This window comes from Alexandromys fortis, unplaced genomic scaffold (genome assembly GCF_014885135.2).
Source record: "Alexandromys fortis isolate MF-2015 unplaced genomic scaffold, M_Fortis_MF-2015_v1.1 scaffold_15, whole genome shotgun sequence".
Taxonomy (NCBI): Eukaryota; Metazoa; Chordata; class Mammalia; order Rodentia; family Cricetidae; genus Alexandromys; species Alexandromys fortis.
In genome coordinates this window covers 18,511,128-18,536,432 of record NW_026067911.1, presented here as the reverse complement: position 1 = coordinate 18,536,432, position 25,305 = coordinate 18,511,128, and the positions used below count along the sequence as shown (strand labels likewise).

Genomic DNA, 25,305 nt, shown 5'->3' with positions numbered 1-25,305 from the left:
GTAGTTTGAGCTGCATATCCAGAACGCTAACCCTTTTTTCCGCCCATTTTATCATCTTCCAACAGCAGCCATTTTCCTCCTCTTTTATTCTTGCTTACATGTTATGTTAGACACCAACACACTTGTATCTAACAGGGACTGAACATACCAACCACAGAAAACCATGCCTCCTTTTTTCTCCAAATTAGTCATTTTTGCTTTGTTCATTTGTAAGATAATAATGATAATACCAAAATATCAAGAGTGTAGATCTATCAGGATACCCGAACTATTTTAACTAGACCTTTTCAGTTGCATGTCTAACTTGCTCCATGTACAGACACAGCCATGTGAGCTACTGGCTTGTATTGGCACTGCCAGTAGAGGTGTGGTAATGAACAAAGGCAGAGATCACCCCCATTTCTTGAAACTTCCATTCTAGAGAGAGGCTGAATTGAATATACAAATAGATGGTATTTGTAAGCTATAGAAAGTTCTAGGGAGGAAACAAAGACAGAGGAGGCATCAAGAGCGGCACAGCTGGCTGGAGAGTTTGCATACCATAGAAGCATGCACACACGCTCGGACATGACGCGGGCACACAGACGACACCACACTATCCAATCCCTGTCTCTAGTGCCATCCTTGATTTCCTCCTTCTCCATCCAGAGATGATGGGAAATAGTAACCATGTAGTTATTGCTTTTGCACAAAATCATTACACATTCGTTCTTCATGGGAATAAATAATAATGTGTTTGGTCCTTAGAGGAATGCGATACATAGGTATCATTCAGGCAGGAAACCAAAGTCAAGAAAAGCTAGAAGATGACAGTTATAGGCTCTGTATGAACGCACACTTCTGGTTCTATATGGCTGAGGCACCCAGCCTTGAATGCCAGAGTGCTTCCCTGCCTCTCCATCTCTACTGCAAAATGACCAACAGTAGAACAGTTGACATTTTTAAAAAATCAAGTCATTCTTTTTTAGATTCTCAAAACTTGATCTCTTTTCTGTGGCCCGTGGTGTCCTTGGTGAGCTGTTGTCTTCTCGGACCTGGGGGCCGCCACCTTGTCTTCGGATTACACTGGGCAGCTTTATCTACAGCACTCTGGGCTTGGGGCTCTCCACACACTCCCCGCTCACCCAAAGACTCTATTTCCAGACCTTCAGGGAACTAGCTCCTTTTCAACACTAGCTCTCAAGGGTACCTATTCCCTCCTAGCACCTACTGCCTCCTCTGCCTTGGCTTCTCCCACTGCACTTCCCAGGGTTTGCAAACACTGCATGTGTATGCCCAAACCAGTCTTTGTTTAGAATGGAGGCTGGAAGTTTCAAGACACGGGGATGGTCTTTGTTCCCTCCCATACCTCTGTCTACAATGCTTTACCCATCACAGGCACTGGGTGAACCCCTGCAGAATGAGAGGCAAAGTGAAAGAAAATCAGAAAGGAAGGAAGCAAAGCCAACAGGCAGCCAGGCTCCCGAAGAGCGAGTCTGGCGGTTTAACTCTAGTCCAGCTTTGGCACTGGACTTTAAAGGGAAGTTTTCCAATCCCATTTCCAACATTGCTGCCTCCCACAGGCTGCACTACATTTAACAAAATAATAGATTCGGAAGGGTCGCGTCTCCAGCTCGGGGTGTGTCCCCAGGCACAATGACCTACCCCAATACTGGTCAACTGGAGAAGTGTTTTTCAAGGATGACAGCATTCCTGTTTCATGGCCACATTTGCTGACAGCCACAAGCTGTGAGCCTTGGGAACCATCATCACTGTGAAATATTCGTTAGCCGAATTAAATAAATCTAGAAGGATGAATTAGCAGGCAGCTAAGAGTAGCCAGTGGCTTAGAACCTTTCCAAGAGTCAGCAAAATGTGTGGTCTCTCTGTCCCACACAGGGCTCATAACGTGGAAGGCCACCCATCGCTCATCATTAACGGATATTGACCTACGCACAGCCCCTGACCTAATGCAGAAGGTAGAGTGTATTAATGATTGGACGTGTTCTCAAGAAAAAGTAGCTGTCCTGGGTAATTGCTGGAGAATGTACCTGTCGCTGTAGCTGCGTTTATTAAAGATGATAAAAGGAGCTACAGAAGGGCCGGCAATCGCAGAGCCAAGGTGAGAGGGATATAACCCGCGTCGTTTACTGCAGAGGTGTTGGAAGTTTCAAATCTAGGGGTCCTTAACTGTGGAGAGCTGCAGCTGATGATCCTGTGTTCCACCCAGCCCTCTGGGTCCCTTTTCTGGCTCTGGGCACTAGTCACAGCTTTTGTTTGTATTTTTGTGAGGGCCCACAGTTGTGAGCCTGTTCCACCTTGACTGGAGGTCAGAGAGTTGGAATTTATTTTTGCTTTTTCAAAGTTGATGACAACGGGTGTGGCTATAAATGAAAGATTCTGACCTAGAGTGTGGTTAATTAGTATTTGGGGTATAGAGGTGGATCCGCTCCACTTGGACCAAAGGTTGGAGAATTCAAGTCTATTCCTTATATCATGTTAATGAAGTCTGTTGCATCCCCCCTCTCCTTTTGGAGTGAAGTATATAGGCGTGTAGAAAATAAATGAGGTGAGTTCAGTATTCATTAAATATCCCTCCCGTTGCTGTTCTGTGTCTCTCATTTCTCTCATATCTCTGTCCCTTTTGCTTAATAATTCTAATCCTCACACTCCTACCCTTAACATACTAGTCATGTTGAAGCTGGTCTTCAACAATATTTGACCTCTTACAGTTTATACTGCAGCTCTCTCCCCTCCCAGGGTCCATGAGAGATTAGACACAACTTTCCTCCCCTCTGATAGTTATAGTTCCCTCTGGCATGGCTGTAGTTGATGGTAGACTTGGGACTGGTGTGCCATTGTCAACACTGATGGCTTCTTTCCTCCTACGTGGGCATATTCTGCAGCATAAAGAAGCTTCCAAATCATCTGAGAGTTCAGGCTGGTCCTACATCAAGCTTTCCCGTGGCTTGGTGTTTGCTACCTTGATGTCTGTTCAAGGGGGCCACTTGTTTGTTTCCCGGCTGCCCGGCAGCTCAGACCAGAAATAATCACACAGAAACTATATTATTTAAAACACTGCTTGGCCCATTAGCTCTAGCTTCTTGTTGGCTAACTCTTATATATTAATTTAACCCATTTCTATTAATCTGTGTATTACTACGAGGCTGTGGCTTACTGGGTAAAGTTCAGGCGTCTGTCTTTGGCAAGACTACATGGCTTCTCTCTTTCTCCCAGCATTCAGTAAGTTTTGCCCTATCAACAGGCCAAGGCATTTTCTTTAATCACCAATGGTATTCACAGCACACACAGGGGAATCTCACATCAGATGTCTTCCTTCCTTCCCGGTTTCTCCTAGGTACATTTCATGTGTGTGCACATGTGTGTTCATGTGTATCAGTACAGGAATGTGTATATGGAAGTTAAAGGTTGTCAGCCTTAATACTCTTCAGGAGCTGTCTACCTTGTTTGTGAAGGCATGCTCTCTCATTTGCCTGGATCTCACAAGGGTTCATCAGTAGCCCCAGGGACCTGTGTGGCTCCACCAGGGCAGGCCCTTCACATGGTTTCTGGTCCTCATACTTGCACTGCGAGCACTACTGACAACCATCTTCCCAGGCCACCTTGACACATTCCCTTGAACACAACTTTTCATTCAAAGGTCTGCTCTGATGACCTAGATCCAAGACAGCTATGGGTGAAGCAGGCTTTTCTCATCTGACTTTATCAGAGGCCCGTGAAGTGTCTTCAGTTGTTGAAGGTTTGCCCTTCTTACTCACCATGCACCCACTCGCACCTTGCCATCTCTGAAAGACTAAGGAGAGAATATCAGGAGTTGGGGGTATGGAGAGTACAGTATCTGTCTGCATTACCAGCTTCCTGGGGCAAATACTGTTCTTTGTTTTGGCCTGTGTGTACCTGTAACTTACCATTGCTGTATCTTAAAACCTACAGTCAACCCAGGAGACCAGGTGCATGAATAGTGGGTGGACACTAAATAAAGATTCTCAAAGTGTTTGAGGATGTGAGAAAATATGTCCCCTGACTAACCACATGCCATACAATTTCCGTGATTAAAATTCAGCAACTGGCTAAGAGTCAATATGAGCAACTTAAATTTAGTTTGCCTTAAAAGAAAAATATCCCATTATTTCAGACACAGAGAATCCATTGACTCACAAAATCTCGTCAAACTGGCCTCAAACGCATACATATGTGCACAGGCATGAACGTATTCATGCATGGATGCATGCAAACACTTGCAGGTGTTTGTGAATACTATATGGATACATGTCTGTACATACGTACATGAATGTATATGTTCTCACACAGTTTTTGAGAAGCAAACCATAGCCTGGATCAGACATGAGCCCATCTGAAGAAATGCTAACTGGTCAACTCCTGATTTGTTTTATTATTTATTTGCCTCTATGGGTGTGTGCAGTCCTGAGGAGGCCAGAACAGGGTGCTCGATGCCACGGAACTAGAGTTACAGGCAGCTGCAAGCGCTCTCAACCCCGGAAGAGTTTCTCCACCCCCAACTGGGGGATTCCTGGCCCTTCCTCTGTGGTGATCTATTTCTCCCTGGCTTGCCCTTCCCGTCTTCATGTTTCCACCCTTTTCTGCTTTCATCACCTCATTCATGGATCCAACAGATGTTTATTGAGCGATGGCTGTTTCAAGTCGGGTGCGGTGGACTTGGCTGACGACGGTGGATACAACCTCTGCTTTCAGAGGAGTGGCCGCCTAGTCCAGAAGTCAGCCATTAAATAGGACTCACACAATTACGTAATGGCAAGTGTGAGATGGGCTTGGAGAACCACTCCAGGATGCTGAGACAGCAAAGCTGGGTGGGGACACCTGCAGAGCGTGGTCAGTGAGCTGAAGGGGGTGCATGGCCTAACTCGGAAGTGACATTGAAGCAGAGCCCTGGCAGCTGAGGAAGGGCACACCAGGCACACATGTGGGAGGCTGTCACAGAGATATGGGGCTAGAGTTTAGGGCTTGTGAACATATTGTTCAACACGAGGTATGGGTACTATGTACTTGCACTACCAGGGACGGGCAAGAGGAATGCTTCTCAGTTTGAGAGCTTCACTTTCATAGAGCGCTCCTCTGATTTTTTACTTCTGCTATAAGATAGATACATTAGATATTCTACGTTCACAAATAATCCTGATTCTCCAATTATTTTTTAAAAACCAGTCAGGAACTGGAAATATCACAGCAAATACCACTACACAGTCGGTCTCTTGAAGCCTGCTTTCTGTTGGGTGTTCACATCAGTTAAACATATAGAACATACATATAGAACATGCCTCCTATAAGAAATAGCTCATCAAAGTAGCCTCAAATGTATACAGAAGTGCACACAGGTATGCGTGCACATACATATACAGACACACAAGCATCCACATATCCACACACAAATGCAACTGTGCACACCCCTTTGGTGAAGCAAGATCAGCCTGAGGTGTCAAGACTTGGGCCCGTCTGAGGAGACTGAAGCACTAGTTTCCCTAGGCGTCATCAATTCTTGATTCTTTCTCATGGTGGCAAACTAGACCTAGGAGGACATTTTTTTGTTGCTGTTGTTATTTCCTCCTGAAAAGACGAATGCAGAGGTGAACTGTCTGAACTGGACGGGACTGGATCTGCTGGCCAGAGACATGACAATACAGTCCAGACCTTCAAAGGAAAAGAAAATCAGAAGAATCTACTCTGAACTCCGTTTCCTGCCTAGAACCCAACACTCGATACTAGAGACGCAAAAATTAGCAACGTGTCTTACAGCTGCAGATTTAAAAATGTCTTCCAGATTACATTAGGCCACTAGCAAAGAGGAAGTTTCTACATTCCTATGTTTTAAAGAGCAAGGTATGCTATGAGTTGTAAAGGAACTAAATTAAACCAGGAAATAGGGGCCCCTCTCTCTTGGCCTCCCCCCTCCGCGTGTCAGAGCAATAATGCTTGTTATTATAAAGCAAACAGAAAGCATTTTACCAGAGGGCGAGTTTGGTCTGTGATCTTTCAGGAAATTAGAGAGGCAAATCTGTTTAAACTTTCCCTTTTGCACCCCGTGACGCTTCGTCAAACAGGACTCCAAGCCTGCCTGCTTGGCAAATTGCTGCTTTCAACATCGGGGAATACTCTTCTTGACAGCTAAAATAGAGGTTAATGGGACAGAGAGCCGCGCACCACAGCCACCTGCCAAGTCCGCAGACAAAAGCTCCCTGGCAGTATTCCAGGGCCGTACCCGGTGGCGGGGTGCAGGGTGAAGTGAGGTGTGGCTGGCTTTTGAGGGTGATTCAATTTAGTTTTATTGTGCTGCTTTTGGAAGTAATAAGAGACAAGGGAGGAATGAAAAGAACCCTACAGCAGATCCAACTCACTGGAGCTCCCCCTGCCCCCCTCCCCATCTTCTTGTCTTTGACCTTGTAATAGAACCTTCACTTTTTCATTAATTAGTTCAATTCATATTTCATACTCTAGATGTGATTGCACTGGCCTGTTTCTTTCTGTATGCTGATGCTCAATACCACACACAATGCCTGGACCCCCAAAGGCAATCGATACCCATTTGTGCCATGAGTGGATATCAGACTTTATGCCAGGACTATAAATAGAAATTCAACATTTATAATTTTTTAATAGCTGTCAGCTGAAGACTGCAAGGAAGGGGTTCAATGGGGAGGGGCCCTTCATTTTTGTTTTTTTCGCAAGATATTTTTTAGGAAATTAGAGATGCAAATCCATTTGTATCTTCTTGATTCCTCAACTTGATTCTCACTTCTCAGAAGTATCTAGCTCCCGATAGGATGAGTAACTTGTCCCATAGCTCTAGTAAACATCAAACTTGATCATGAACTTGGGTCCAATTAATCACAGAGCTTCCTCTTGGGTTCAGCTATTGTATAAGGAAGGTCTAGGTTGACTCTACTTTTCTTGTGAGTTACAGATGCTTCAGTGGAACCTATGTGCCAGAGGGAAAATGTCATATTTTCTCTTACCCTTTAATTTTTCCAGTCTTTTTAGAAGATTCTCCCCTGTCCACTTTGACTGTTTCTAGTTAAATGAAGGATCTGCCTTTTGAAGATTTAGCACCTGGTCACTGAGCCAGTCACATGGCGCTGGGCACTCTCTCGGCAACCTGTTGTAGGGAGGCGCTGTACTAGCTTTCCTTGGGGAGACATGGGTTGCTGTTCCTCCTGTGATCTGTGAGTCTATGCCTAAATAAACAACCCTTTATTATACCAGTTCTGAGCTAGTGTGGGATTTCTTTTTAGCGTTCGTCTTCTCATTAGCATACCAATATATAAATGTAAAGTTTAGATAGGGAAGAAGCAGGCATGTCTGACCTTATTCTTTCTGTTGTACAAAGAACAAAGGCAAGAAAGCAAAGGATCAATGGAAAGAGGTAGCAAATACTATAGACTTAAATACCACAGAAAGTCAGGTCCTTCCTACAGCTTCATAGTCGGACCCTTTTCTTATGTATGTTAACCAAAGCATAAAATAAGTTTTATTGTCTACAGAATAATGTCAAAACCAAAGTTAAGCAAATTTCAATGAGAAAATAAGATACAGATGCACACACACACATATATACACAAGAAATGGAGGGGGCATGCTTCCAAGTCTATGGAAACAGAAATTAATAAATAATATGGTTAGGAGGATAGTTCCATCCATAAAGAACCTGCCACACAAATACCAGATCTGAGTTCAGCTCCCCAGCATACACCTAAAAGCACTGTGTGCTCGTGACCCCAGGTTTGGGGTTAGAGCAGGGAAGTGTAAGACAGGCAGACCACTGGAGCTCACTGTCCAGCCCAATCTAGAACCAGGTTCAGGGAGAGACCCTTCTCCCCAGATAGGTGGAGAGTTATTGAGGAAGATATTTGATATCACTCTCTGTCCGCCGCACATGCCTGCACACGCGCGCACACACAATAATAAACGTGGATGGTATGCAAAATGAAAAACTGATATCATGACCACTCCCTCTCCAAAGTGGAAGGTCAAATCTAAGGACTTAGAGTACTTGGGTGGCAGACATAACCTACTATTAAACCACAGCTGTAGCCTATTGATCCTTTTTATTCTGAAACTTTCTGAATCAAAATATTGATCTTCTTTTATAGTCCACCTGCAAGTATGGCAGTGTAGGAGAGTGACCACGGGGCTGCTCTACAGTCCGGGCACTCTGACAGCATCCTACTAAGGGAGTCACAGCTAACTACGCCAACTGAGCAAACCGCCTACAAATTAAGTCACCGACGATTAAGATGACAGGCTAGCTTTAGTCCTGCGATCCGGTTGTGAATCGGCAGGTAAATTAGACCTGCGCGCAGACTCTGTGTCTAGGGAGGAGGGGACAGAGTGTCAATCCAGACCCCTGGGAGGAGCCATGAAGTGTGCCAGGGCAGTGCTCGGGGGCACAGGTGGCCCATGTTCCTCAACAAACACCTCCGATCCTGGAAGATGAAGCAGGTTTATACTGCGCGTGGGAGACAACGCTTTCCGCAGAACGAAAGGGGTTTTTCTAGCTGATACAGTTGAAAGACGTGGAAACGGTAATCTCCACAGAGAATGACTACAGGGCTTTTAGTGCCACCAAAGAGGTCCCCAGGCAGCAGCGCCAATGCTTCAGGCAAGACAGGAAGGTAGGAGGAAGGAGGGTGGGTGTTGTGAAGGTGCTGAACCTGAATGCAACAGAGCTTCCTTTCAATTCAGGACTCACCCAGAACCAGGGCGTCCTTCCTCTGTTTTCCTGACCTTTGTCTTCCCTCGCTTCTGCCACAAAGGGAGTGTATCACAGGGTCATAGACTTTGGAACTGGAGGAATTTTTGAAAAGAAAGGCACGGGTCAAGATTGGTGATCTTATTCGGAAAAGGGGCCTGACAGTAAACATTTTAGTTACAAAGCAATCACAGATACCAGCTATGTCAGTGAGCACTGCTGCCTGCCAATGCGATCTAATTTACAGAGGCATGCAGAGCAAATTTGGCCCAGTGCTTGCCAGCCCTGGATCTGGGCCATCTCCTGTGTTCTATACACGAGCATAGTTGTCCAGGACACTGATAACTGTCCCAGATCTCTCAGAAGTGGTCTCCTCTGCATGCCACTGGTCTGCTGGATTTGTTTATGATATATAACGTCCTGATTCACACACTAAAGCAGGCTAGTGTTGCTGCCGATCACAGCCATTCAATGTTGACTCTTGGACCTGCTGTGTCTGTCACTATTCTCTTCTCTTGTCTATGACAGACTACCTGACCAAGGAGATGTAGAGGAAGGAGAGTCATGTGGGCTCCTAGTTTTAGGATCCTTCAGTCCAGTGGCTGGGGACAGTGTGGCTGAGCAGTGCCTTGGCAGACTGAGCCTATGGCAGAGCTGCTTAAGGGGGCCAGAAAAGGAAGGCGAGAAAAAGAAACTAGAATTAGGGTGTGCTGTAACTTCAAAGGCCTGCCTTCAGCAACCTATCCATGCCAGCTGGCCAGGCCCCACCTCCTAAAGGTCTCTTAACCCTCTCGAAACAGCACACAGTAAGAATGTGTTCCAACACACAAGAGTGTGTGTTGGGGGTGGAGTGGGACCTTTAACAGAATCATGACACCTGCCTTCTTTTTTAAAAAGAAAGGATTATTTTTATTTTATGTGTGTGGGTTTTGGCTGCATGTATATATGGGCATCACATGTATGCGGTTACTACCGAGGCCAGAAAAGGGCACTGGTTCCCTGGAACTGGACTTACAGAAGGTTGTCAGCCACCACATGGGAGCTGAGAGCTGAACTTGGGTCCTCTGTAAGAGCAGTAGGCATTCCTTCATTCTTTAATTTCACATGCTCAAAGAAAAAGCATAGAGTTGTATAAGAAAAATAAACTAGTGTCATATTTCATCAGCAAGCTACCATATCTGGGCACATCATCAGGTCTTTAGGATCCACTGATTTTAGAATCACAGGTTTCACTTGGCTGAAAATCAAAGTACTTTCCCCTGCAGCATGGTATCTACAGTGTGCAAACATGTATACACACATGTATACACTCTGCTCTTGGTTCTTATCCCCCTCAATGTACATTGGAGTGGGTATTATAAGTCGTCTGGAAATGAAATAAAATATAGAGGAAAATTATAGGGGGCTATATGAAAATACTGCAGTGTTTTTAATAGGGAACTGGACAGACTTTGAGACTGGTGTCTTCAGGGAACCCTGGAATCATTTCTCTGAGTGCTAAAGACGACTATGTGTCAAGCCAACATAAATTACTTATAGTCTTATGTGGCGGTGTGAAAGAAAATGGCCCCCAAAGGGAGTGGCACGGTTAGGACATGTGGCTTTGTTGGAATAGCTGTGTTCTTGTTAAAGGAAGGATGTCACTGTGGAGGTGGGCTTTGGGGTCTCACATATGCTCAAGATATTGTCCAATGTCTCAGAGCACTTCTTGTTGCCTGTGAGTCAAGCTGTAAGAACTCTGTTTCTTCTTAAGCACCATATCTGCCTGCCTGCTGTCGTGTGTCCCACCTTGACAATGATGGACTGAACCTCTGAACTGTAAGTAAGCCATCACAATGAAATGGTTTCCTTTTATAAGAGCCGTCATGGTCATAGTGTCTCTACACAGCAATAGAAACCCTAACTAAAACAGCTTACTTATAGAGTGGATGGAGGTTACAGGCAGGAGTGTGGATGGTCTCAAAGAGGCCACACTGGAAGGCCTGAACCCAGCAGAGACGCTAGCTCCTTCTTAGCTAAGTGAATGAAAATTCCTCGGGGGGGAAAGTTGTCTCTGAAAAGGCATTGACTAGTTAGAAGAAACATAGTGGTGTGGGAAGACTGGAAGGTTGCAGGACCAGAGGCTAATTGCCTAGCTTGGGCTATATTTAAGGCCCCAGAGAAGCCATTCAATAGACAGAACCCTTTAGGAATCTGCTAACATGGCAGACAATGAACTTCCACCAACCCAAAAGTCAAAAATGTCATCAGAGAGCAAATTGCTTTATTCATAACTTTCTGTGTTCTGCAGCTATAAAGCTTCATGAAACTGCTTCCATGTGTGAGTATGGAACCTGCAATAACCTAGCTGTGTATTTTTCAGGCCTCAGTCACTCAAAATTTGGCTGTAGAATAAACTATCCCTCATTGCTTTTGACCTGAGAACAGCGCGTTTGTATCAACAGCTGCTCAGTTGGAGCTCCTCCTGGGCCTTCCCAGTCAATACGCTCTAGCCTCTCACTGGGGTCGTGTACACTTAGGGAAGCAGCACACACATATGGTGTGGAGGAGTGGCTTACCACTCTAGTAAAAATGCTATGACCATTCCAGCTCCTCCTTCTAGGAGCAACATTAGCAATCAACAGATCTAGCTGTGGTAATCCTCTGTAACCTGGCATGGCTGGATTCATGAGGACCGAGGTGGTGGCATTTTGGTTCAGGAAATAGTCGTGTACAACAAGAAGTAAAATCACAAGTGGGAGGAAGATACTGATAGAACAGAAGGAGCCGGGAACACAGTAAGAATGGTCTAGGACCCTGGCAACCGGGTGATGCTGTGGGCATGGCTGCACAGAGAGATGCTACTTAATTCATCAAACGTCTCTGACTCCTGAGGTTTTCTCTTTCACATCGCAACGCGCCTACTCATTTTTTTTCTTGGTGTCAGATCAGCTCAGGGCCCTTCCTCCACACTTTACGCTGAATGCAAGTTCTGCATTCCTCTATCCTGGCATGGCAGGAAGACACACATAACCACCGAAGGGAAGTTAAAAATGCTTTTTACCCACCCAACCTTCTCTCAGTCCACATGCCAAAGAATTCTAAACACTCAGGTTCCTTTAAAAATACAGGAAATTAGGACGAGTGAAATGGCTCCCACAATTCTCTGGGATACCCCAGACACATCTGTTGATACATGTCTTTGCACCATCTGTGTGAAAAGCAGTTTCTCCTTTGTCATATCGATTAGCTGAGTATCTGTCAGCCCAGGCGCTATTAGTCTTAACCCCCTTAACACTGCAGTCAACCTAAAAGCTTTACTAGAGATGTCTACCGTTTGGGAGACACTGTCGCATGAACAGAGGTGGCCTTTGTGTCCACACCATGAATCGACACAGAAACTAATCATCTTTGGGGACCACTAAAATAAAGCAAGGCTTTGTCCAGTTTACTGACCAAAGACCACCAAGGTCATCGTTAGTTTCTGTTTGGGGCTGCTTTTAATAAAGGCAAAGACTTCCTGGGAAACCAGGCTCTTTGGTTTCTGGGTGGCCTTAAAGAAAGACTCAAAACCCCAAGTCTGCCTCCCAGTGCTGTTGTTCGGTGAGGTCCAGGGCAGTTTTGCCCCAGCCTGTGTGGAGATGGACAGCCTTCAACTGTGATGGTGTTGGTCCCCCACTCCGTCTGTCACTGTCACATTTCCACTGAACACCGAGCAGAGTCTGCACACTCTCTGCTGGCCCTGAGCTATGTGGAATCCTGTGGCCGCAGGCAGGACGTTGACGCTGCTTAGCTGGCCCTCTCTGCGAGTTTTTCTTGACAGTCTCGCCATGCTTGGAAGGCAAACCAAAGAGATATAGTTAAGCCAAATCCAGTCAGGCCCAATCTTTCGATTCCTTCTGGTAAATTCCAATACCCTCTGTAAAATTATGACAGATGGTGAGTGGTTAGACACTCTTTTTCGAAGACCTCACTTCCAAGATATAAATAAAAGCAAGCCTCATAGCAAATCCCGGTGTACACATACTTATTCAACAAACAGTTATCAGAAAGCAAAAGCAAAAGAACTCAAGGCATGATGCCATGTGTCTGTAACACCAGGGTTTGGAAGGCAGAAAGGCAGGAAGATTCCAGGTTCAAAGCCAGCCTGTGCTACACAGACTGTGAAACTAAAGCAAACAAAAGATACACGCAAGTCTCGCTCATCAAACTGTTTTTCTCTCTGTGTGTGGACCACCAATGTGTGAAGGGACCACTACAGGCAAATGCTGTGGGCTCAAGCAGAGCTGCATTGCCCTTGGCAACACACACTTACACATCCTTCAAGCCAAAGACTAAAACAGACCCTTTGAGAATGATTCGATGGTGGATACCATTCTAAGCAGAAGGCCATACCTGACTCCATCACTAAATGTGGACCGGTTATCAGAGTACTGCTGCATGGTCCCTGGTAAGGAAACTGCCTTCGCCAAAGTCCCCCCCAAATATTCTATCGTTCCTTGCTCCTCTTGAGAATGGTGGAGATTCCCAGCTTCACGGACCACAAGCCAGAGATGATGCCTTGGAGCAGGAGGTCTCCGTGAGAGCCTGCCTCCCCACTGTGGCTGCATATGTTGGGGTTAGGACTGCTCAGAACCTAGGCCATACAGGTTGATAAATCTAAATATCACTCATGGTTGCGATAATGGTCTATTCCTAGATGGATGCTAGCATCCTCTCAGGAAAGGATGGGGAGATTCTCTGCGATCGTAGGCTGGACTTCAAGACATCTTCCTTCACACTGGTTTGCTAAAAAATTCTTTTTTTCCCCAATTGCTGAATTTCATTGCCAGAAATTGCTGCAAGGAACTGGGTGAGGCTTTAAAAAGGGCCACAGTCTTCCAGCCCAGAGAAGGCTGCATCAGGAAGAAAAATTAAGTTTTCAAAACGATCTTTAAACTATGACTGTGATCTTGATTTCTCTATGAGTAGTGACTGGGCCTCTTACCTGGGTGTCAGATACCAGAATCTATAGAAACAGGATGAATGCTAACAGCTTTTGTAGCTGGCCAAAGTTAGCAGGCAGCTGTCCCCACCTCCCACTCACTTCTTTGCTTCCTTTCCCTGGTTCCTTTTTCTGCTTTGAGCATGACGGACATATGGCACATGGGATATTTCCATATCTACATGCGGCATAGCTTGCAACCTTAAACATGCATGTCTGCACTTGCAGGTGAGATGAACTTGCAAAGGTGTGTTTAGGGAACCAGCAGAAGGAGGTGCACACTGTACAAAGTGCAACAACTTTTCCAACTTTTCTTTCTAGAGAGACTAGAGGCTTTACTAAGTGATTGCTTGAAGTGGCAATGTCCCCACGCTAATTTCATGACCACAGGAACCACTGTCCTTCGTATAATTTGTAAGTTATCTTTTTATAATAAATTATAATTTGTAGGCCACATGAATGTTCCAGAAATAAATCTGTAATCCTTCCCTTTTCTGGGGTATATGCAGAGGCCACCAGGAAGCATGAATAACCAGAGAGCTGGTAGGTTGTTGGTTTTTGTTTGTTTTGTCTTGGTGGTTACTGAGTGCTTTGCCCAATCACTGGCCTAACTGGACTTCCTGGGCCAGCAGAAGTTTCTCTGTATCATTTATAGAGTTCCTGAGTTCTCCAGAATTCCTTGGAACACACAGTTTAGGTTTCAGTTGAACTCCCAGCAGCTGCCTGACTTCATGCTAATATTCTCTTGCACTGGAGCCCTCGTTGAGAGAATCCAGGCCCATGAAGGAACCCCTAGATGGCATCCAGTAACTTTGTCTTAAGATTCAAAAGTTTGGGGACAGGTTCAGTGAATAGCCACGTACAGCACATAAATGGGGGTGCACGCAGAGGCCAGAAGAGGTCGTCAGAATGCTCAGAGCTGGAGTTATAGGCAGCTGGGAATCAAACTCCAGGCCTCTGCAAGAGCATTAGAAACTGAACCACTGAGCCGTCTCTCCAGCCTTTCTGGCTAAATCCTGCCGTGTGTTCAGATCTTACCATTCACTAGCCTCACAAAATAGCCATCTCACAAAGGGGTTATACCTTTATTTTCCATGCCCAGTGCATTGGATGAGAGGAGTCTCCTGCTAACCTGAGGGATGGGAAACTCATTCTACTTGGGAGAAGAAAAATACGAAAACAAAACAACAATGAGGAAACAACCAACACCCGACTCCAGCAAGACAGTCAGAGGCAGGAGCGGCTGCACACGAAGCAGCCAGGACAGCCACAGAATTGTCCAGGAGCCTTATGAATATAGTCAAAATGATGTGTGTCATAGTAAATGTCACAGAGGCCAATAGAGTTGTTTCTGTCATTGGCTCTGCTTATGGAGGTTCAGGCTGCCAAAAATACCAGGCTGGGAAAAGCTCAAAACTGTTTAACTTAAGAGAGGATTGGAGAGGCGGGTGTAGGAGGAAGTGTTTTCTCCTCATCTTTCCCCAACTGTCCTTAATATAACTTGCAAGTTATCTTTTGTATAATAAGTTGTAATTTGTAGATCAAGTGCGGTTAGATTTAGGGATGGAACGCATGACTCAGGGGTCAGACATCATCGGAAGGAGACTTAACATGTTTAGAGGCATGTGGTCATCCTTTAAATGGCAGCAGGAAGGGTTTTTCCTTGGTTTGAAAAATGCAAAGACAGACCCTCATCTTCTCACTGCTGGGATGTCCTAGGACACCAGCTGCACAATTTCAAGGAAAGAAAACAACGGGGCTTCTTAATCAAATTAAAAGATGAAAGCAATAATTACTCAAATTTACTTGACAAATTAGCAAGACAAATTAATTGAAATGCTACTTTTGATCATAAGGATATAATTATAAAAGTCTTCGATGGGTAAAGACTCTGAGGCATGGATTAAATCAATTGGACAACCAGATTAGAGACCGTATGTTTCATATGTAACAAAGGGGAGACTAACGAGTCATTGAAAAGCACACATTAAAAATGGCCTTGGTGCCATTTTTTTTTTAAGATGCCTTCACTAGGGAGGCAGAAGCAGGCAGATCCCTGAGTTCAAGGTCGGCCTGGTCTACAGAGCAAGTTCCAGGACAGCCAAGAGTACACAAGAGTGAGCCCACACCTCACACTCCCTGGAGAGCCAGGACCCAGATACTGGATGACCCAGAGTCCTAGGATAGACCAAACATGACTGGAAAAATAAAAGTCAATGTAATAATGCCTAATGATATTCTGCTGTACTTATAGATTGCTGCGCAGCCCAGTAGTCATCAGAGAAGCTTCATCCAGCAACTGATGGAAACAGATCAGAGACCCACAACCAAACATTAGGCTAAGCTCAGGGAAGCTAAGAGAGGAAAGAAGGATTGCAGGAGCCAGATGGGTCAAGGACTCCACAAGAAAAACCACAGAATCAACTAACCTGGGGTGATAGGGATTCACAGAGACTGAATGGGACCGCCGTAAGCCCTCTGCATACATGTGACAGTCGTATATCTTGATCCTCTTGTGGAACTCCTAACAGCGGGAGAGGCAGTCTCTGACTCCTTTAAGGAATTTTGGGACCCTACTCTTTATACTGGGCCATCTTGCCAACCTTAATATATGGGCAGGTGCTTAGTCTTACTACAACTTGATATGCCATGTTTTGTTGATCTTCACGAGAATAGAAACAAAGAGGAAGAGTGAATGGGGTGGCGGTGGGGGGTAGCGGGAGGGACAGGGAGGAGAGGAGGGGAAACTGTAGTCAGGATGTAAATAAATAAATAAATAGGCCTTATCACACAGAAGCTCTGTTGTGCACTGGATTGTTCCTATGGCTTACACGCTTGTTCTTTCAACAAATAGCGGGACCATCACTGCTGTTAATACTTACACAGCAGAAACTATTAATCCTTGTCACATCCACAGGCTACCCTGACGGGGTAAACTCTGATGCCTGACTGAGGAAGACAACGGTGACTTTTCTCCTCTTATTGTCACTGGCAATTTATGACGTCTTCCTAAGAAGACAGTTCAGACGGACTCTTCCCCAGCTGTGGTCGTCTATTTATGGGCAGATGTATAGCCAGGCTGGCCCAGGCCAATGGAGAGAGACAGAGAAAGATGGGGGCGGGGGGGGGGGGCAGAGAGGGGGGGGGGGGGGGGGGGGGAGAGAGAGAGAGAGAGAGAGAGAGAGAGAGAGAGAGAGAGAGAGCGAGCGCGAGAGAGAGCGCACTATTGCATTACTGGGGAGCAGCTTGTCTTTCTCGTTTGACATGAACTAGGGTGCTCAAAGCCACAGGTACCAAACACATCTCTGCCCATGAGGGGAATGAACTCCAGGATAAAGTCATCCTGGGAATAGTTGGTGGTTACTGCTGTTCTGCAGATGGCTCTTCTCAAACACAGACCCCAGGCTCTATCTCTGAGTCCAGGCCCAGTTAAGTCTACACCTTAACTCTGGCGGCAAGGTGAGTCCTCTGAATGACCTCTTTGTTTCAGTCAGTTTAAATCAAGACTTTAGTAATCTGCATATCAAAGCGTCCTAATTTACATGCATGGTCAGCATTGAAAATACCAGTGAGGGTGGACTGAGAAGGGACTAGGCAGTTCAGAGCACCATTCTTGCAGAAGACTTGGATTTCGTTCCCAGTACCCACAAGGTACCCATGATCTATAACTCTGGTTTCGGGGGATCTGACACTGTTTTCTGACATCTATGGTTATGAGTTATACATGCAGCACACATACATACATGCAGTCAAAACACTTATAGATACATAAAAAAACCACCGAGAATATAATAATGTGGGAACCGAGCATCTAACTTTCTCAACAAGATCACTTTTGATTCTTTAAAGGTTGATCACTACTGTCAAGGGGGAAGCAAGCCTGGTGAGATTCATACAGGCACTGGCCAGCCTTTTGGGACTCTTAATTCTGTTTTTAAATGAGTAGATTTGTAAACACTTCTCTCCTTTCTTCCTTATAAGTCAAGGCGTTCAAAGTTCAGCATTGTAACATTCTCTGATTTGTCCAAGTAGCTACTATTACAAAACTGGTTCAAAGTTCTGTATTTAACAAGAAAATGCCTGACAAACATGTGATAGGAAAAAAAACATAGGCATATAAAGAACAAAAGCCATGGACACACACAAACAACCTCCTTTCCTTTCCCATCTAAAAGTGGAGACGTCTGGTTTAGGTCTTCCCCACACTGCATTACAACCACGAATGCCAATGTTCTGTGAAACCCCTTCCTGCCTATTACATATATTTTCTGGGCCAATTCAAATGTTTTCCCTAGGGGGTCCTTACTAACCTATAATCTCATGAAGTTACTTTGTATCTTGTGTCCATGGTTTATGCTTGGGATTAAAACTTGCTTAGACAGAAAAACCAAACACAAAGAAGGCTCCTTTCTTGCCATTCCCTGCAGCCCATCCACAACATCCCCAGGGAAAGACAAATGATTTTTTTTATGTGATGTCTTAGGATTTCTATTGCTGTGAAGAGACACCATGATCACAGCAACTCTTATAAAGGAATACATATTTAACTGGGGCTGGTTTATAGTTCAGAGGTTCAGGGCATTATCATCATGGTGGTCCATGCTGGAGAAGCAGCTGAGAGTCCTACATTTTACAGGCAATAGACAGTGGACTGTGACACTGAGCGAACCTTAAGCAAAAGAGACCTCAAAGCCTGCCCCCACATTGACACACTTCTGTCAGCAAAGCCACACCTCCCAACACTGCCATTCCCTAAAAGCTTATGAGAGCCAATCACATTCAAACTGCCACAGTAGGTAGGTCATGATGTGAGACAGTGTTAAAGTATGATACGCAAAGGGAGGCAGCACAAGTGCCCAGCAAGGAGATGTTCACAAGTGACAGCTTCGTAAGGGAAGCGAGCATGGGCTACTATGTGGGACAGTTTGATAATGGTTCTAAGGGCAGTCAGCGTGGGCTGCTGTGTGGGACGGGTCTGACAATGGTTCTCTGCTTCTCTTCTTAGGGCTTTTGAAAGAAGATGACAGAGTCCCCAAAAACAGAACCCGGAAAAAACAGTATAATAAATGAAACTTATTGACACCCGGAATCTAGATCCCAATTCTCGTCTTTAGATGATGCCATTGTCTTTCCCCCTCATCATCCATGCAAAGAGAAAACATAAAAACTACCGGGCAGAAATTAAATTACACTAGTCTCTTGAATTGCAAATGTGGTTTTAACAACATAAAATTAATAAACAAGGGATGGAGAGGTTAAGAGCACTGGCTGCTCTTTCAGAGGACCTGGGTTCAGTTCCTAGCACTCATGTGGAGTTCATAGGTATCTGCAACTCCAGTTCCAGTCTGATGCCCTCTTTTGGCCTCTAGGGCACCGCAGATAGATGATTCACGGACACGAATGAAGGTAAACACACATATACATAAAACAAAAGCAACTTAAAGAACAAAAAATAGATAATAAAAAGCAGCGAAGAGGCATTCTTTAACTCAACATGCAATTTTTGGATGAGCAGCGTTGAAAAGACAGAAAATACCAGGTTCCAGCAAAGAAACCTCAGCTACAAGATCTGAGTCCTGTTGCGTACTTGACTACCTAACTCAATGTGGCAGCCCAGCCACAGGACAGTTGAGGACAGGGTTCAGGTCAAGTTGGAGCCTGTGTTAAACGAATAGGAATGTTTCAACGGCCAGGGAAAGGAAAAGCCAAACGCCATATTAAAGTGTCTCCCTTAGACGCAGTAAGCACTTAGAGCAAAAGGCGGAAAGGCTCTGAAGAGTCCACTTGGTGCCAACGGTTTTTTTTTTTTTTCCTACATGAATGGTGACTACAAAAGTAATCCAAAACTCAGGCAAGCTTGTACTGGAAGAGGGGAGAAGAGGAACAGGAAGTGGCTTGCTTTATTCCTGTTAATAAGGAGCACACTGTGTCCTTTAGAGAGAGCCAGTGTCCTCCAGAGGAGAGTGAGGTGATTGGCATCCAGTAATACAAACCGCTTCTTTTAGGTTCTCAATTCTGTTTACTTTTCTTCACCTCCCTTTATTGTCTTTAAACAGTATTGTCTTTAAACATGTAACTCATGATATTAACAAGGAAAAAGAGTCATCAGCATTGTAACATAAACATTAAAAAAAGTGATTTAGAATGGAATCAAAACGCTTGGGCCAGTTCTCTCAGAACTTTTTCTCCTGGAATCGGATGTCTTATGGGAGCAGCAGATGTTTAAGACAGTAAACTGCATGGGTCGAGGACGGCCTGACAGGCAGAGGCTACGCTGCTAGTCCACAAGGCAGAGGGAGCAGATTGGCTACCTTTGGCAGTCACAGCTGGACAGCTGTTCCAAATATGGCATCTTGGACTTTGGAAGACCCTCAGAAGCAGGAAAAGACTCTGACCTGCCCGAGCCCTTTGGCCCTGAGGCAGGGTCATGAAATCTAGGCAGACTACTACTTCCTCTCTAAGTAAGGAATAAGTTGCACAAGCGTCTGCACCTGAAAGGTATCTATGTCCCTTCAACACAGGGACGTAGTGAAGGAGACAGATGGGAGACAGATGGCCTTGCTATTACTATTGGCTCACACCCCATCCCGCCCTGTCCAATCACAGCTCTCCATGACTACCTAATGCCTTATTAAACCTGGACAGGAAGCCATGGGTTTAGCATCTGTACAATAACCTTCCCTTCTTATGAAGGTCCTTATATCCTGTAAAGTGTATTTTAAATACCTTTACGTGCTTTTCCCTCACTAATCTACCTTTGCAATAGGGGCCTGAGTCATGAACCCAGTGGGGGTGAGAACATACGTCCCGTCCTGTAGTAGTGGTTTAACAGTCCTTAGTCCTTGGTCCTGTTAACCCTGATTCCAGAAAAATACTCGAAGAAAAAGAATTGAGCAAAGACCAGCCCATATTCATCAAACATTTCATTAGGACACACGTTAAAGCAAGAGGAAGTGAGGTAAACTTAGCTATTTTCTCAACTGAAGAGAGAGAAGGGGGTGATTAAGCCGGTGTAAGTTTATCGACCAAGTAAAGCAGCCCCCATTTGCCACAAATGGAAATCTTGAATACCATGTAATATGCACTCCGTTAGAAACCACGGAGGCTGCAAGGCAGGGAGGATACACTTAGCGACAAGCGGAGAACAACCGAACCTGTGCATTTAGCGCATAGATGAGCACACAAAATCCCACACATGCATCCCCTCTGAGGAGTGGCTGCTCACTGCTCCTGCTGTGGGATTCTCTGGTGGATTCTTCTTCCCTCCAGCTCCCTCTGCTGCGATGGGCTTCCTGCCCGCCAGGAGCGTCCATCTGCGGTTGGCGATCACACACATGCCCGTACTCGGGACCCTGCTGCAGCTCTGTCTCCCCCCATCCCTTGTGCTCCGTACCCCACAGAGAAACCGCTCTGCCCTCCTTGCAATTTCCTTGATTATTTTGTTTGCCTGAGAAGTCCCCAGAGATGTTTTCGGCATGTATAACGAGTAATAAATACATGATTTTTTGAACAAAGTAATCAGAGAATATAAATGCTCTTGAGAGCAGGGCCATTCTATTTTCTTTGAGTCTGAGATATAAATCATAGTGCTGGCAAACAGTAGGATATTAATGACCCCCTCATTAGACAAATAGATAAATGTATGTACCTGTGTATGTGTATATGTACACCGTCACACATGATGACTAGCCGAATGCAGCCCCATACTGTCCTCCTCCTAGGAAGCAGTGATTAAGCCCTTTTTCTAGAAAGGATGGCACAAACTTACCCAAGTCAAACTGGCCAGAGATGTAACCACAAGTCTGCCGGACTTCCTCGCTGTCCCAGCCCAAGGGGTAGAGGGCACAGCCAGAGCCAATCAACAAGCCTGTGGAGAGGTAAAACAAGAAGACTTTACAAATCAAAACTGAGAACATGACAGGCCACGGTGCCTGCCCTTTGAAAACACTGCGTTAAATTCCTTTAAGCAATCTCAAGTCAGTTAGATTCCAAAAACAATACTAAGTCTGCTTAAAATAATACTGAAAATAGACACAACTCAATTTGTTTTCCAACTTTGCCTTTTAAATGCACTAAAAAAACCTTGGAAATCCTGTTAAGAAAATATAATCAAGACTCTCTTAATCCCACTCGCCAAAAGCCAACCAATTCCATTAATTCCATAGAGAACTCATTCCGGAGCAAGTGACATTACTAAGTTATATTTCATAATTCATCGGAGTGTGTTTCCAATATAAGAATCAACACCACAGGTTGCACTGTTGTGAAATTTCAGCAGGAGCAGAAGAAACAAGAACCATGTCGGCCCATCTCTTGAGCCTGTGAACTGTACTGTCTGTTCTTGCTATGCTGAGACTCACCCAGCATCCACACAGTTCAGGAATATTCTAGAAGGCAGATGCATGATCGTCTGAATCCTCCTCACATACATGTAAAACCAAAGTGTCTGAGAATTAGATGAAGAAAGTGGCTTCGTTTTAATATAAATCTGCTATCTTGGCAGCAGACAGTGCTAACTGCTTTCTGTGAATCTTAAATTATGTATGGGTTTACAAGAACCTGAAAGGGATTGAAGCCCATGCCACTGGATTCTGTGAGCTAATCTGAAAGTAAGATATGGTCACACCTATCCGTGAGTACTATTACCACTCACGATGCAGATAAGCTGAGACAGCGGCACCGACCGATGCCACTGTCTGATGGGTGAGAATGTCAGTTATCAGCCCCGCATGGGAACACCCTTCAGTACAGTAACACGGATGAGAAACGCCCTAACAGGAGAGCTTTGTCACTGACATATCGAATGCTTTCTGTATCTCTCCAGCCAGCCTTTGTTCTGCTCTGCGCCCCAGAGAGTGACAGTGAGGGGTAAAACCATATGTCTCTAACAGTCATCTAGGGCAGAATGGGCCATCCCCTCCCTATAAACACTGTGCTAAGCTATGAAGAGAGTCCCCCAGTGAGATCCTCATCTCCTGCCCTGGTGCTCCTCCAAGTGATCAGAGAATCTGATCTGAGAGTTCAGGATCCTCAGGATAAATCACTGACTGCAGTTTGATCTGTCTGCAGTGCAGAATTGGGAGTCAGGTTTTGGCTGGGACGCCATCCACAACACAGTAAGGCAGGGTTTGCTGACTGGGCAAGCGCCCACTGGTCAGCTTCCTCAGGCTTTTCTCATTGGGGAAGTTTTTTTTTTTCTGAGCTAGGTTTCCCCACCATTAGGTAAAAAGATGTTGGCGGTGTCAGAGTTTATGCAAATTTAATCCCATACATATTAAATAATCTATGTAAGAGCATTACATGATACTTAGTTCTTAGTAGGTAACACCCATTTGAGATTTTGTTAGTAATTTTTTTTTTTTTTTTTTTTTTTTTGAGAAAGGGTTTCTCTGTAGTTTTGGAGCTTGCCCTGGAACTAGCTCTTGTAGTGATTTTTAAAGGGTAACAAATACAGAAATGTTTGGGATAGAATTTGTTCAAGTGCCAAATTAAAAAAAAAAAAACAAAGTAATATGTAAGCCATCAGCAGCTTTCCTGCTAATTTGGAAAGAAATATTCTAATTTACTAATCATGAAGTCCCAAAAGTACTTTCTTGGTCCGGTGGTACTCTCTAGCTGGGTTTGGGCCCTGAACAGGAAGGAGCTGACCCATGCTAAGTTACACAGGCAGGAAGGAGAGCAGCAATTCCCTACAGTACAAAACACTTGGGAATCAGTTCCTTTGCAAAATCCGGGACTATCTTGGTGAAACCACGAAAAGCCGACTCAGCCATGTAAATTAATGCACAATTTTATACACTGGAAACTCGCACTGTGTGTGTGAATTTTAGGCAAACTTCCTACCTCTAAGCTACATTCTGGCCCTGAGCGGGACCCTTAGAAAGCAACTACAAACACAGGCTCACGTTTAAAAATTAGCTGTTTCGTGGAGTGGACAAGTTCACGTGAATTTTTCTATTAATCTTTACGGAGACTGTGTTTTGTCGTCTACTACTGTCTGCTCACGGGAAGGACACTAAAGATTCTGAGAAACAAGTATAAGCACCTTTAGGGGGCTAACTGGTAGCCGCACGTTTTAGGATCTGTAGGCGAACACCAACGGTCAGTAAATGTCCACGTTAGCGGGTGAGAACCAAGAGCAGTCAGGAAATCAGTTCTGCTTCACAATGAAGGACCCTGGCGACTCCATCAAAACCATCACCTTATTATAATAGTATCTCAACACATATCAGACATGGCGAGTATCAGACTGGAGACTCAGAAAACTCCAGGTCCTATCAGACAATGCTTATCTCCTATTCAGGGCAAATGGTATCGAATTTGGGGCCTGTGTCCCAAGCCAGGTCCAGCCACCCGTTCCCAACAAACCAATTAGAACAGCCAAATTAATTATGGAAAGAAGAAAAATAAGATTTATTCAGTGTGGTCACACTGGAAGAGAGATAGGGACTCGCTGCCATCTTAGACATCCCGAGGAAAGACTGGGTTTAAACAGTGAGCCACGGATGAGTACATGTAAGGGGTATGATCAGGCGTGAGGCTGCCCACTATTAACTAATCACTCCAGTCGTGTCCCACGAGGGGGTGTGACAAATTGTTAGAACAATGTGACATCTCTTTCTGGAAGCCGAGTTCCTCCTCTGGTGTGGCCATTTCCTCCTGCCAACATCAGATTCTGAGGGGAAATTCCCATTTCTTTGGGATCTGTTGTTTCCATAGCCTGATAGGTTGAGTGTCTCCTTAGAATAGCTTTGCTTCTGGCGCTCCCATTACAGACGGGTGGGGCACCGAAGAGTTGCCGTTCTGCACAGTACAAATATTGACCTTTCATAGCTTTGGAAAACTCCAGTGGAGAGTTCTGCTCTAAGGACAAATTTCAGGAGGGTGCCAGCTTTCCAGACTCATACCCAGGGCCTGGCATTCTTTTGCAATAATTAAAGTTCACGCCTGCTCTTCAGTCTTCTTTCTCAGGTAAGGGTGGGAACTCCAAGTCTAAAACCTGTTCTTTAAACTGTCCTGCTAGCCGGAGCTTTGTGTCACGATCTGTCTGGGAGACACTTCTGTGTGGAACTCAGAAGATGACACTGGAGTAACCTGGTATTTGCCACAAGTCTTTCTGCAGATGGCAGACTTGAAATCTGGGGAGGACCTTCCAGACATCCATCCCCTCCACATTACCTAGAGAAGGTGGTCGGACATCAGTTTCTTTTGATCCCTGGACTTCTGGTTTCTGTAATTCCTCAAGTCAGCTTCTCTGACCTTCACCTTCCCAAACCTTCCAGCAAGCCTGCAAAACTTCAAGTCTAGAGGCGTTCTACTGAAGGGACATAGTGCGGTCAAGTCCCGGGCTGGTCCCATGTGTCACTCATACAAGATAAGGGATATGAATTTTTTTCTATTCTCTCATACTGCTCAAATATTATGCATATGTCTAATTAAACATTACCTTGAAACAGGTGTAAGCTAATTTTTTTAATATTTATTTATTATGTATACAATATTTTGTCTGCGTGTATGCCTGCAGGCCAGAAGAGGGCACCAGACCCCATTACAGATGGTTGTGAGCCACCATGTGGTTGCCAGGAATTGAACTCAGGACCTTTGGAAGAGCAGGCAATGC

At 44.9% G+C, this 25,305-nt stretch overlaps 1 protein-coding gene across 1 annotated transcript in view; it reads right to left on the bottom strand.

The window, feature by feature from the left end:
• Window positions 1-25,305, bottom strand: part of Lhfpl6 (LHFPL tetraspan subfamily member 6) — a 185,699-nt gene that overhangs the window by 2,232 nt on the left and 158,162 nt on the right. The window contains exon 3 of the mRNA XM_050138436.1: window positions 21,454-21,552. Within this exon, the coding sequence (XP_049994393.1) occupies window positions 21,454-21,552 (99 nt within the window). The remainder of the gene's footprint in view (window positions 1-21,453; window positions 21,553-25,305) is intronic.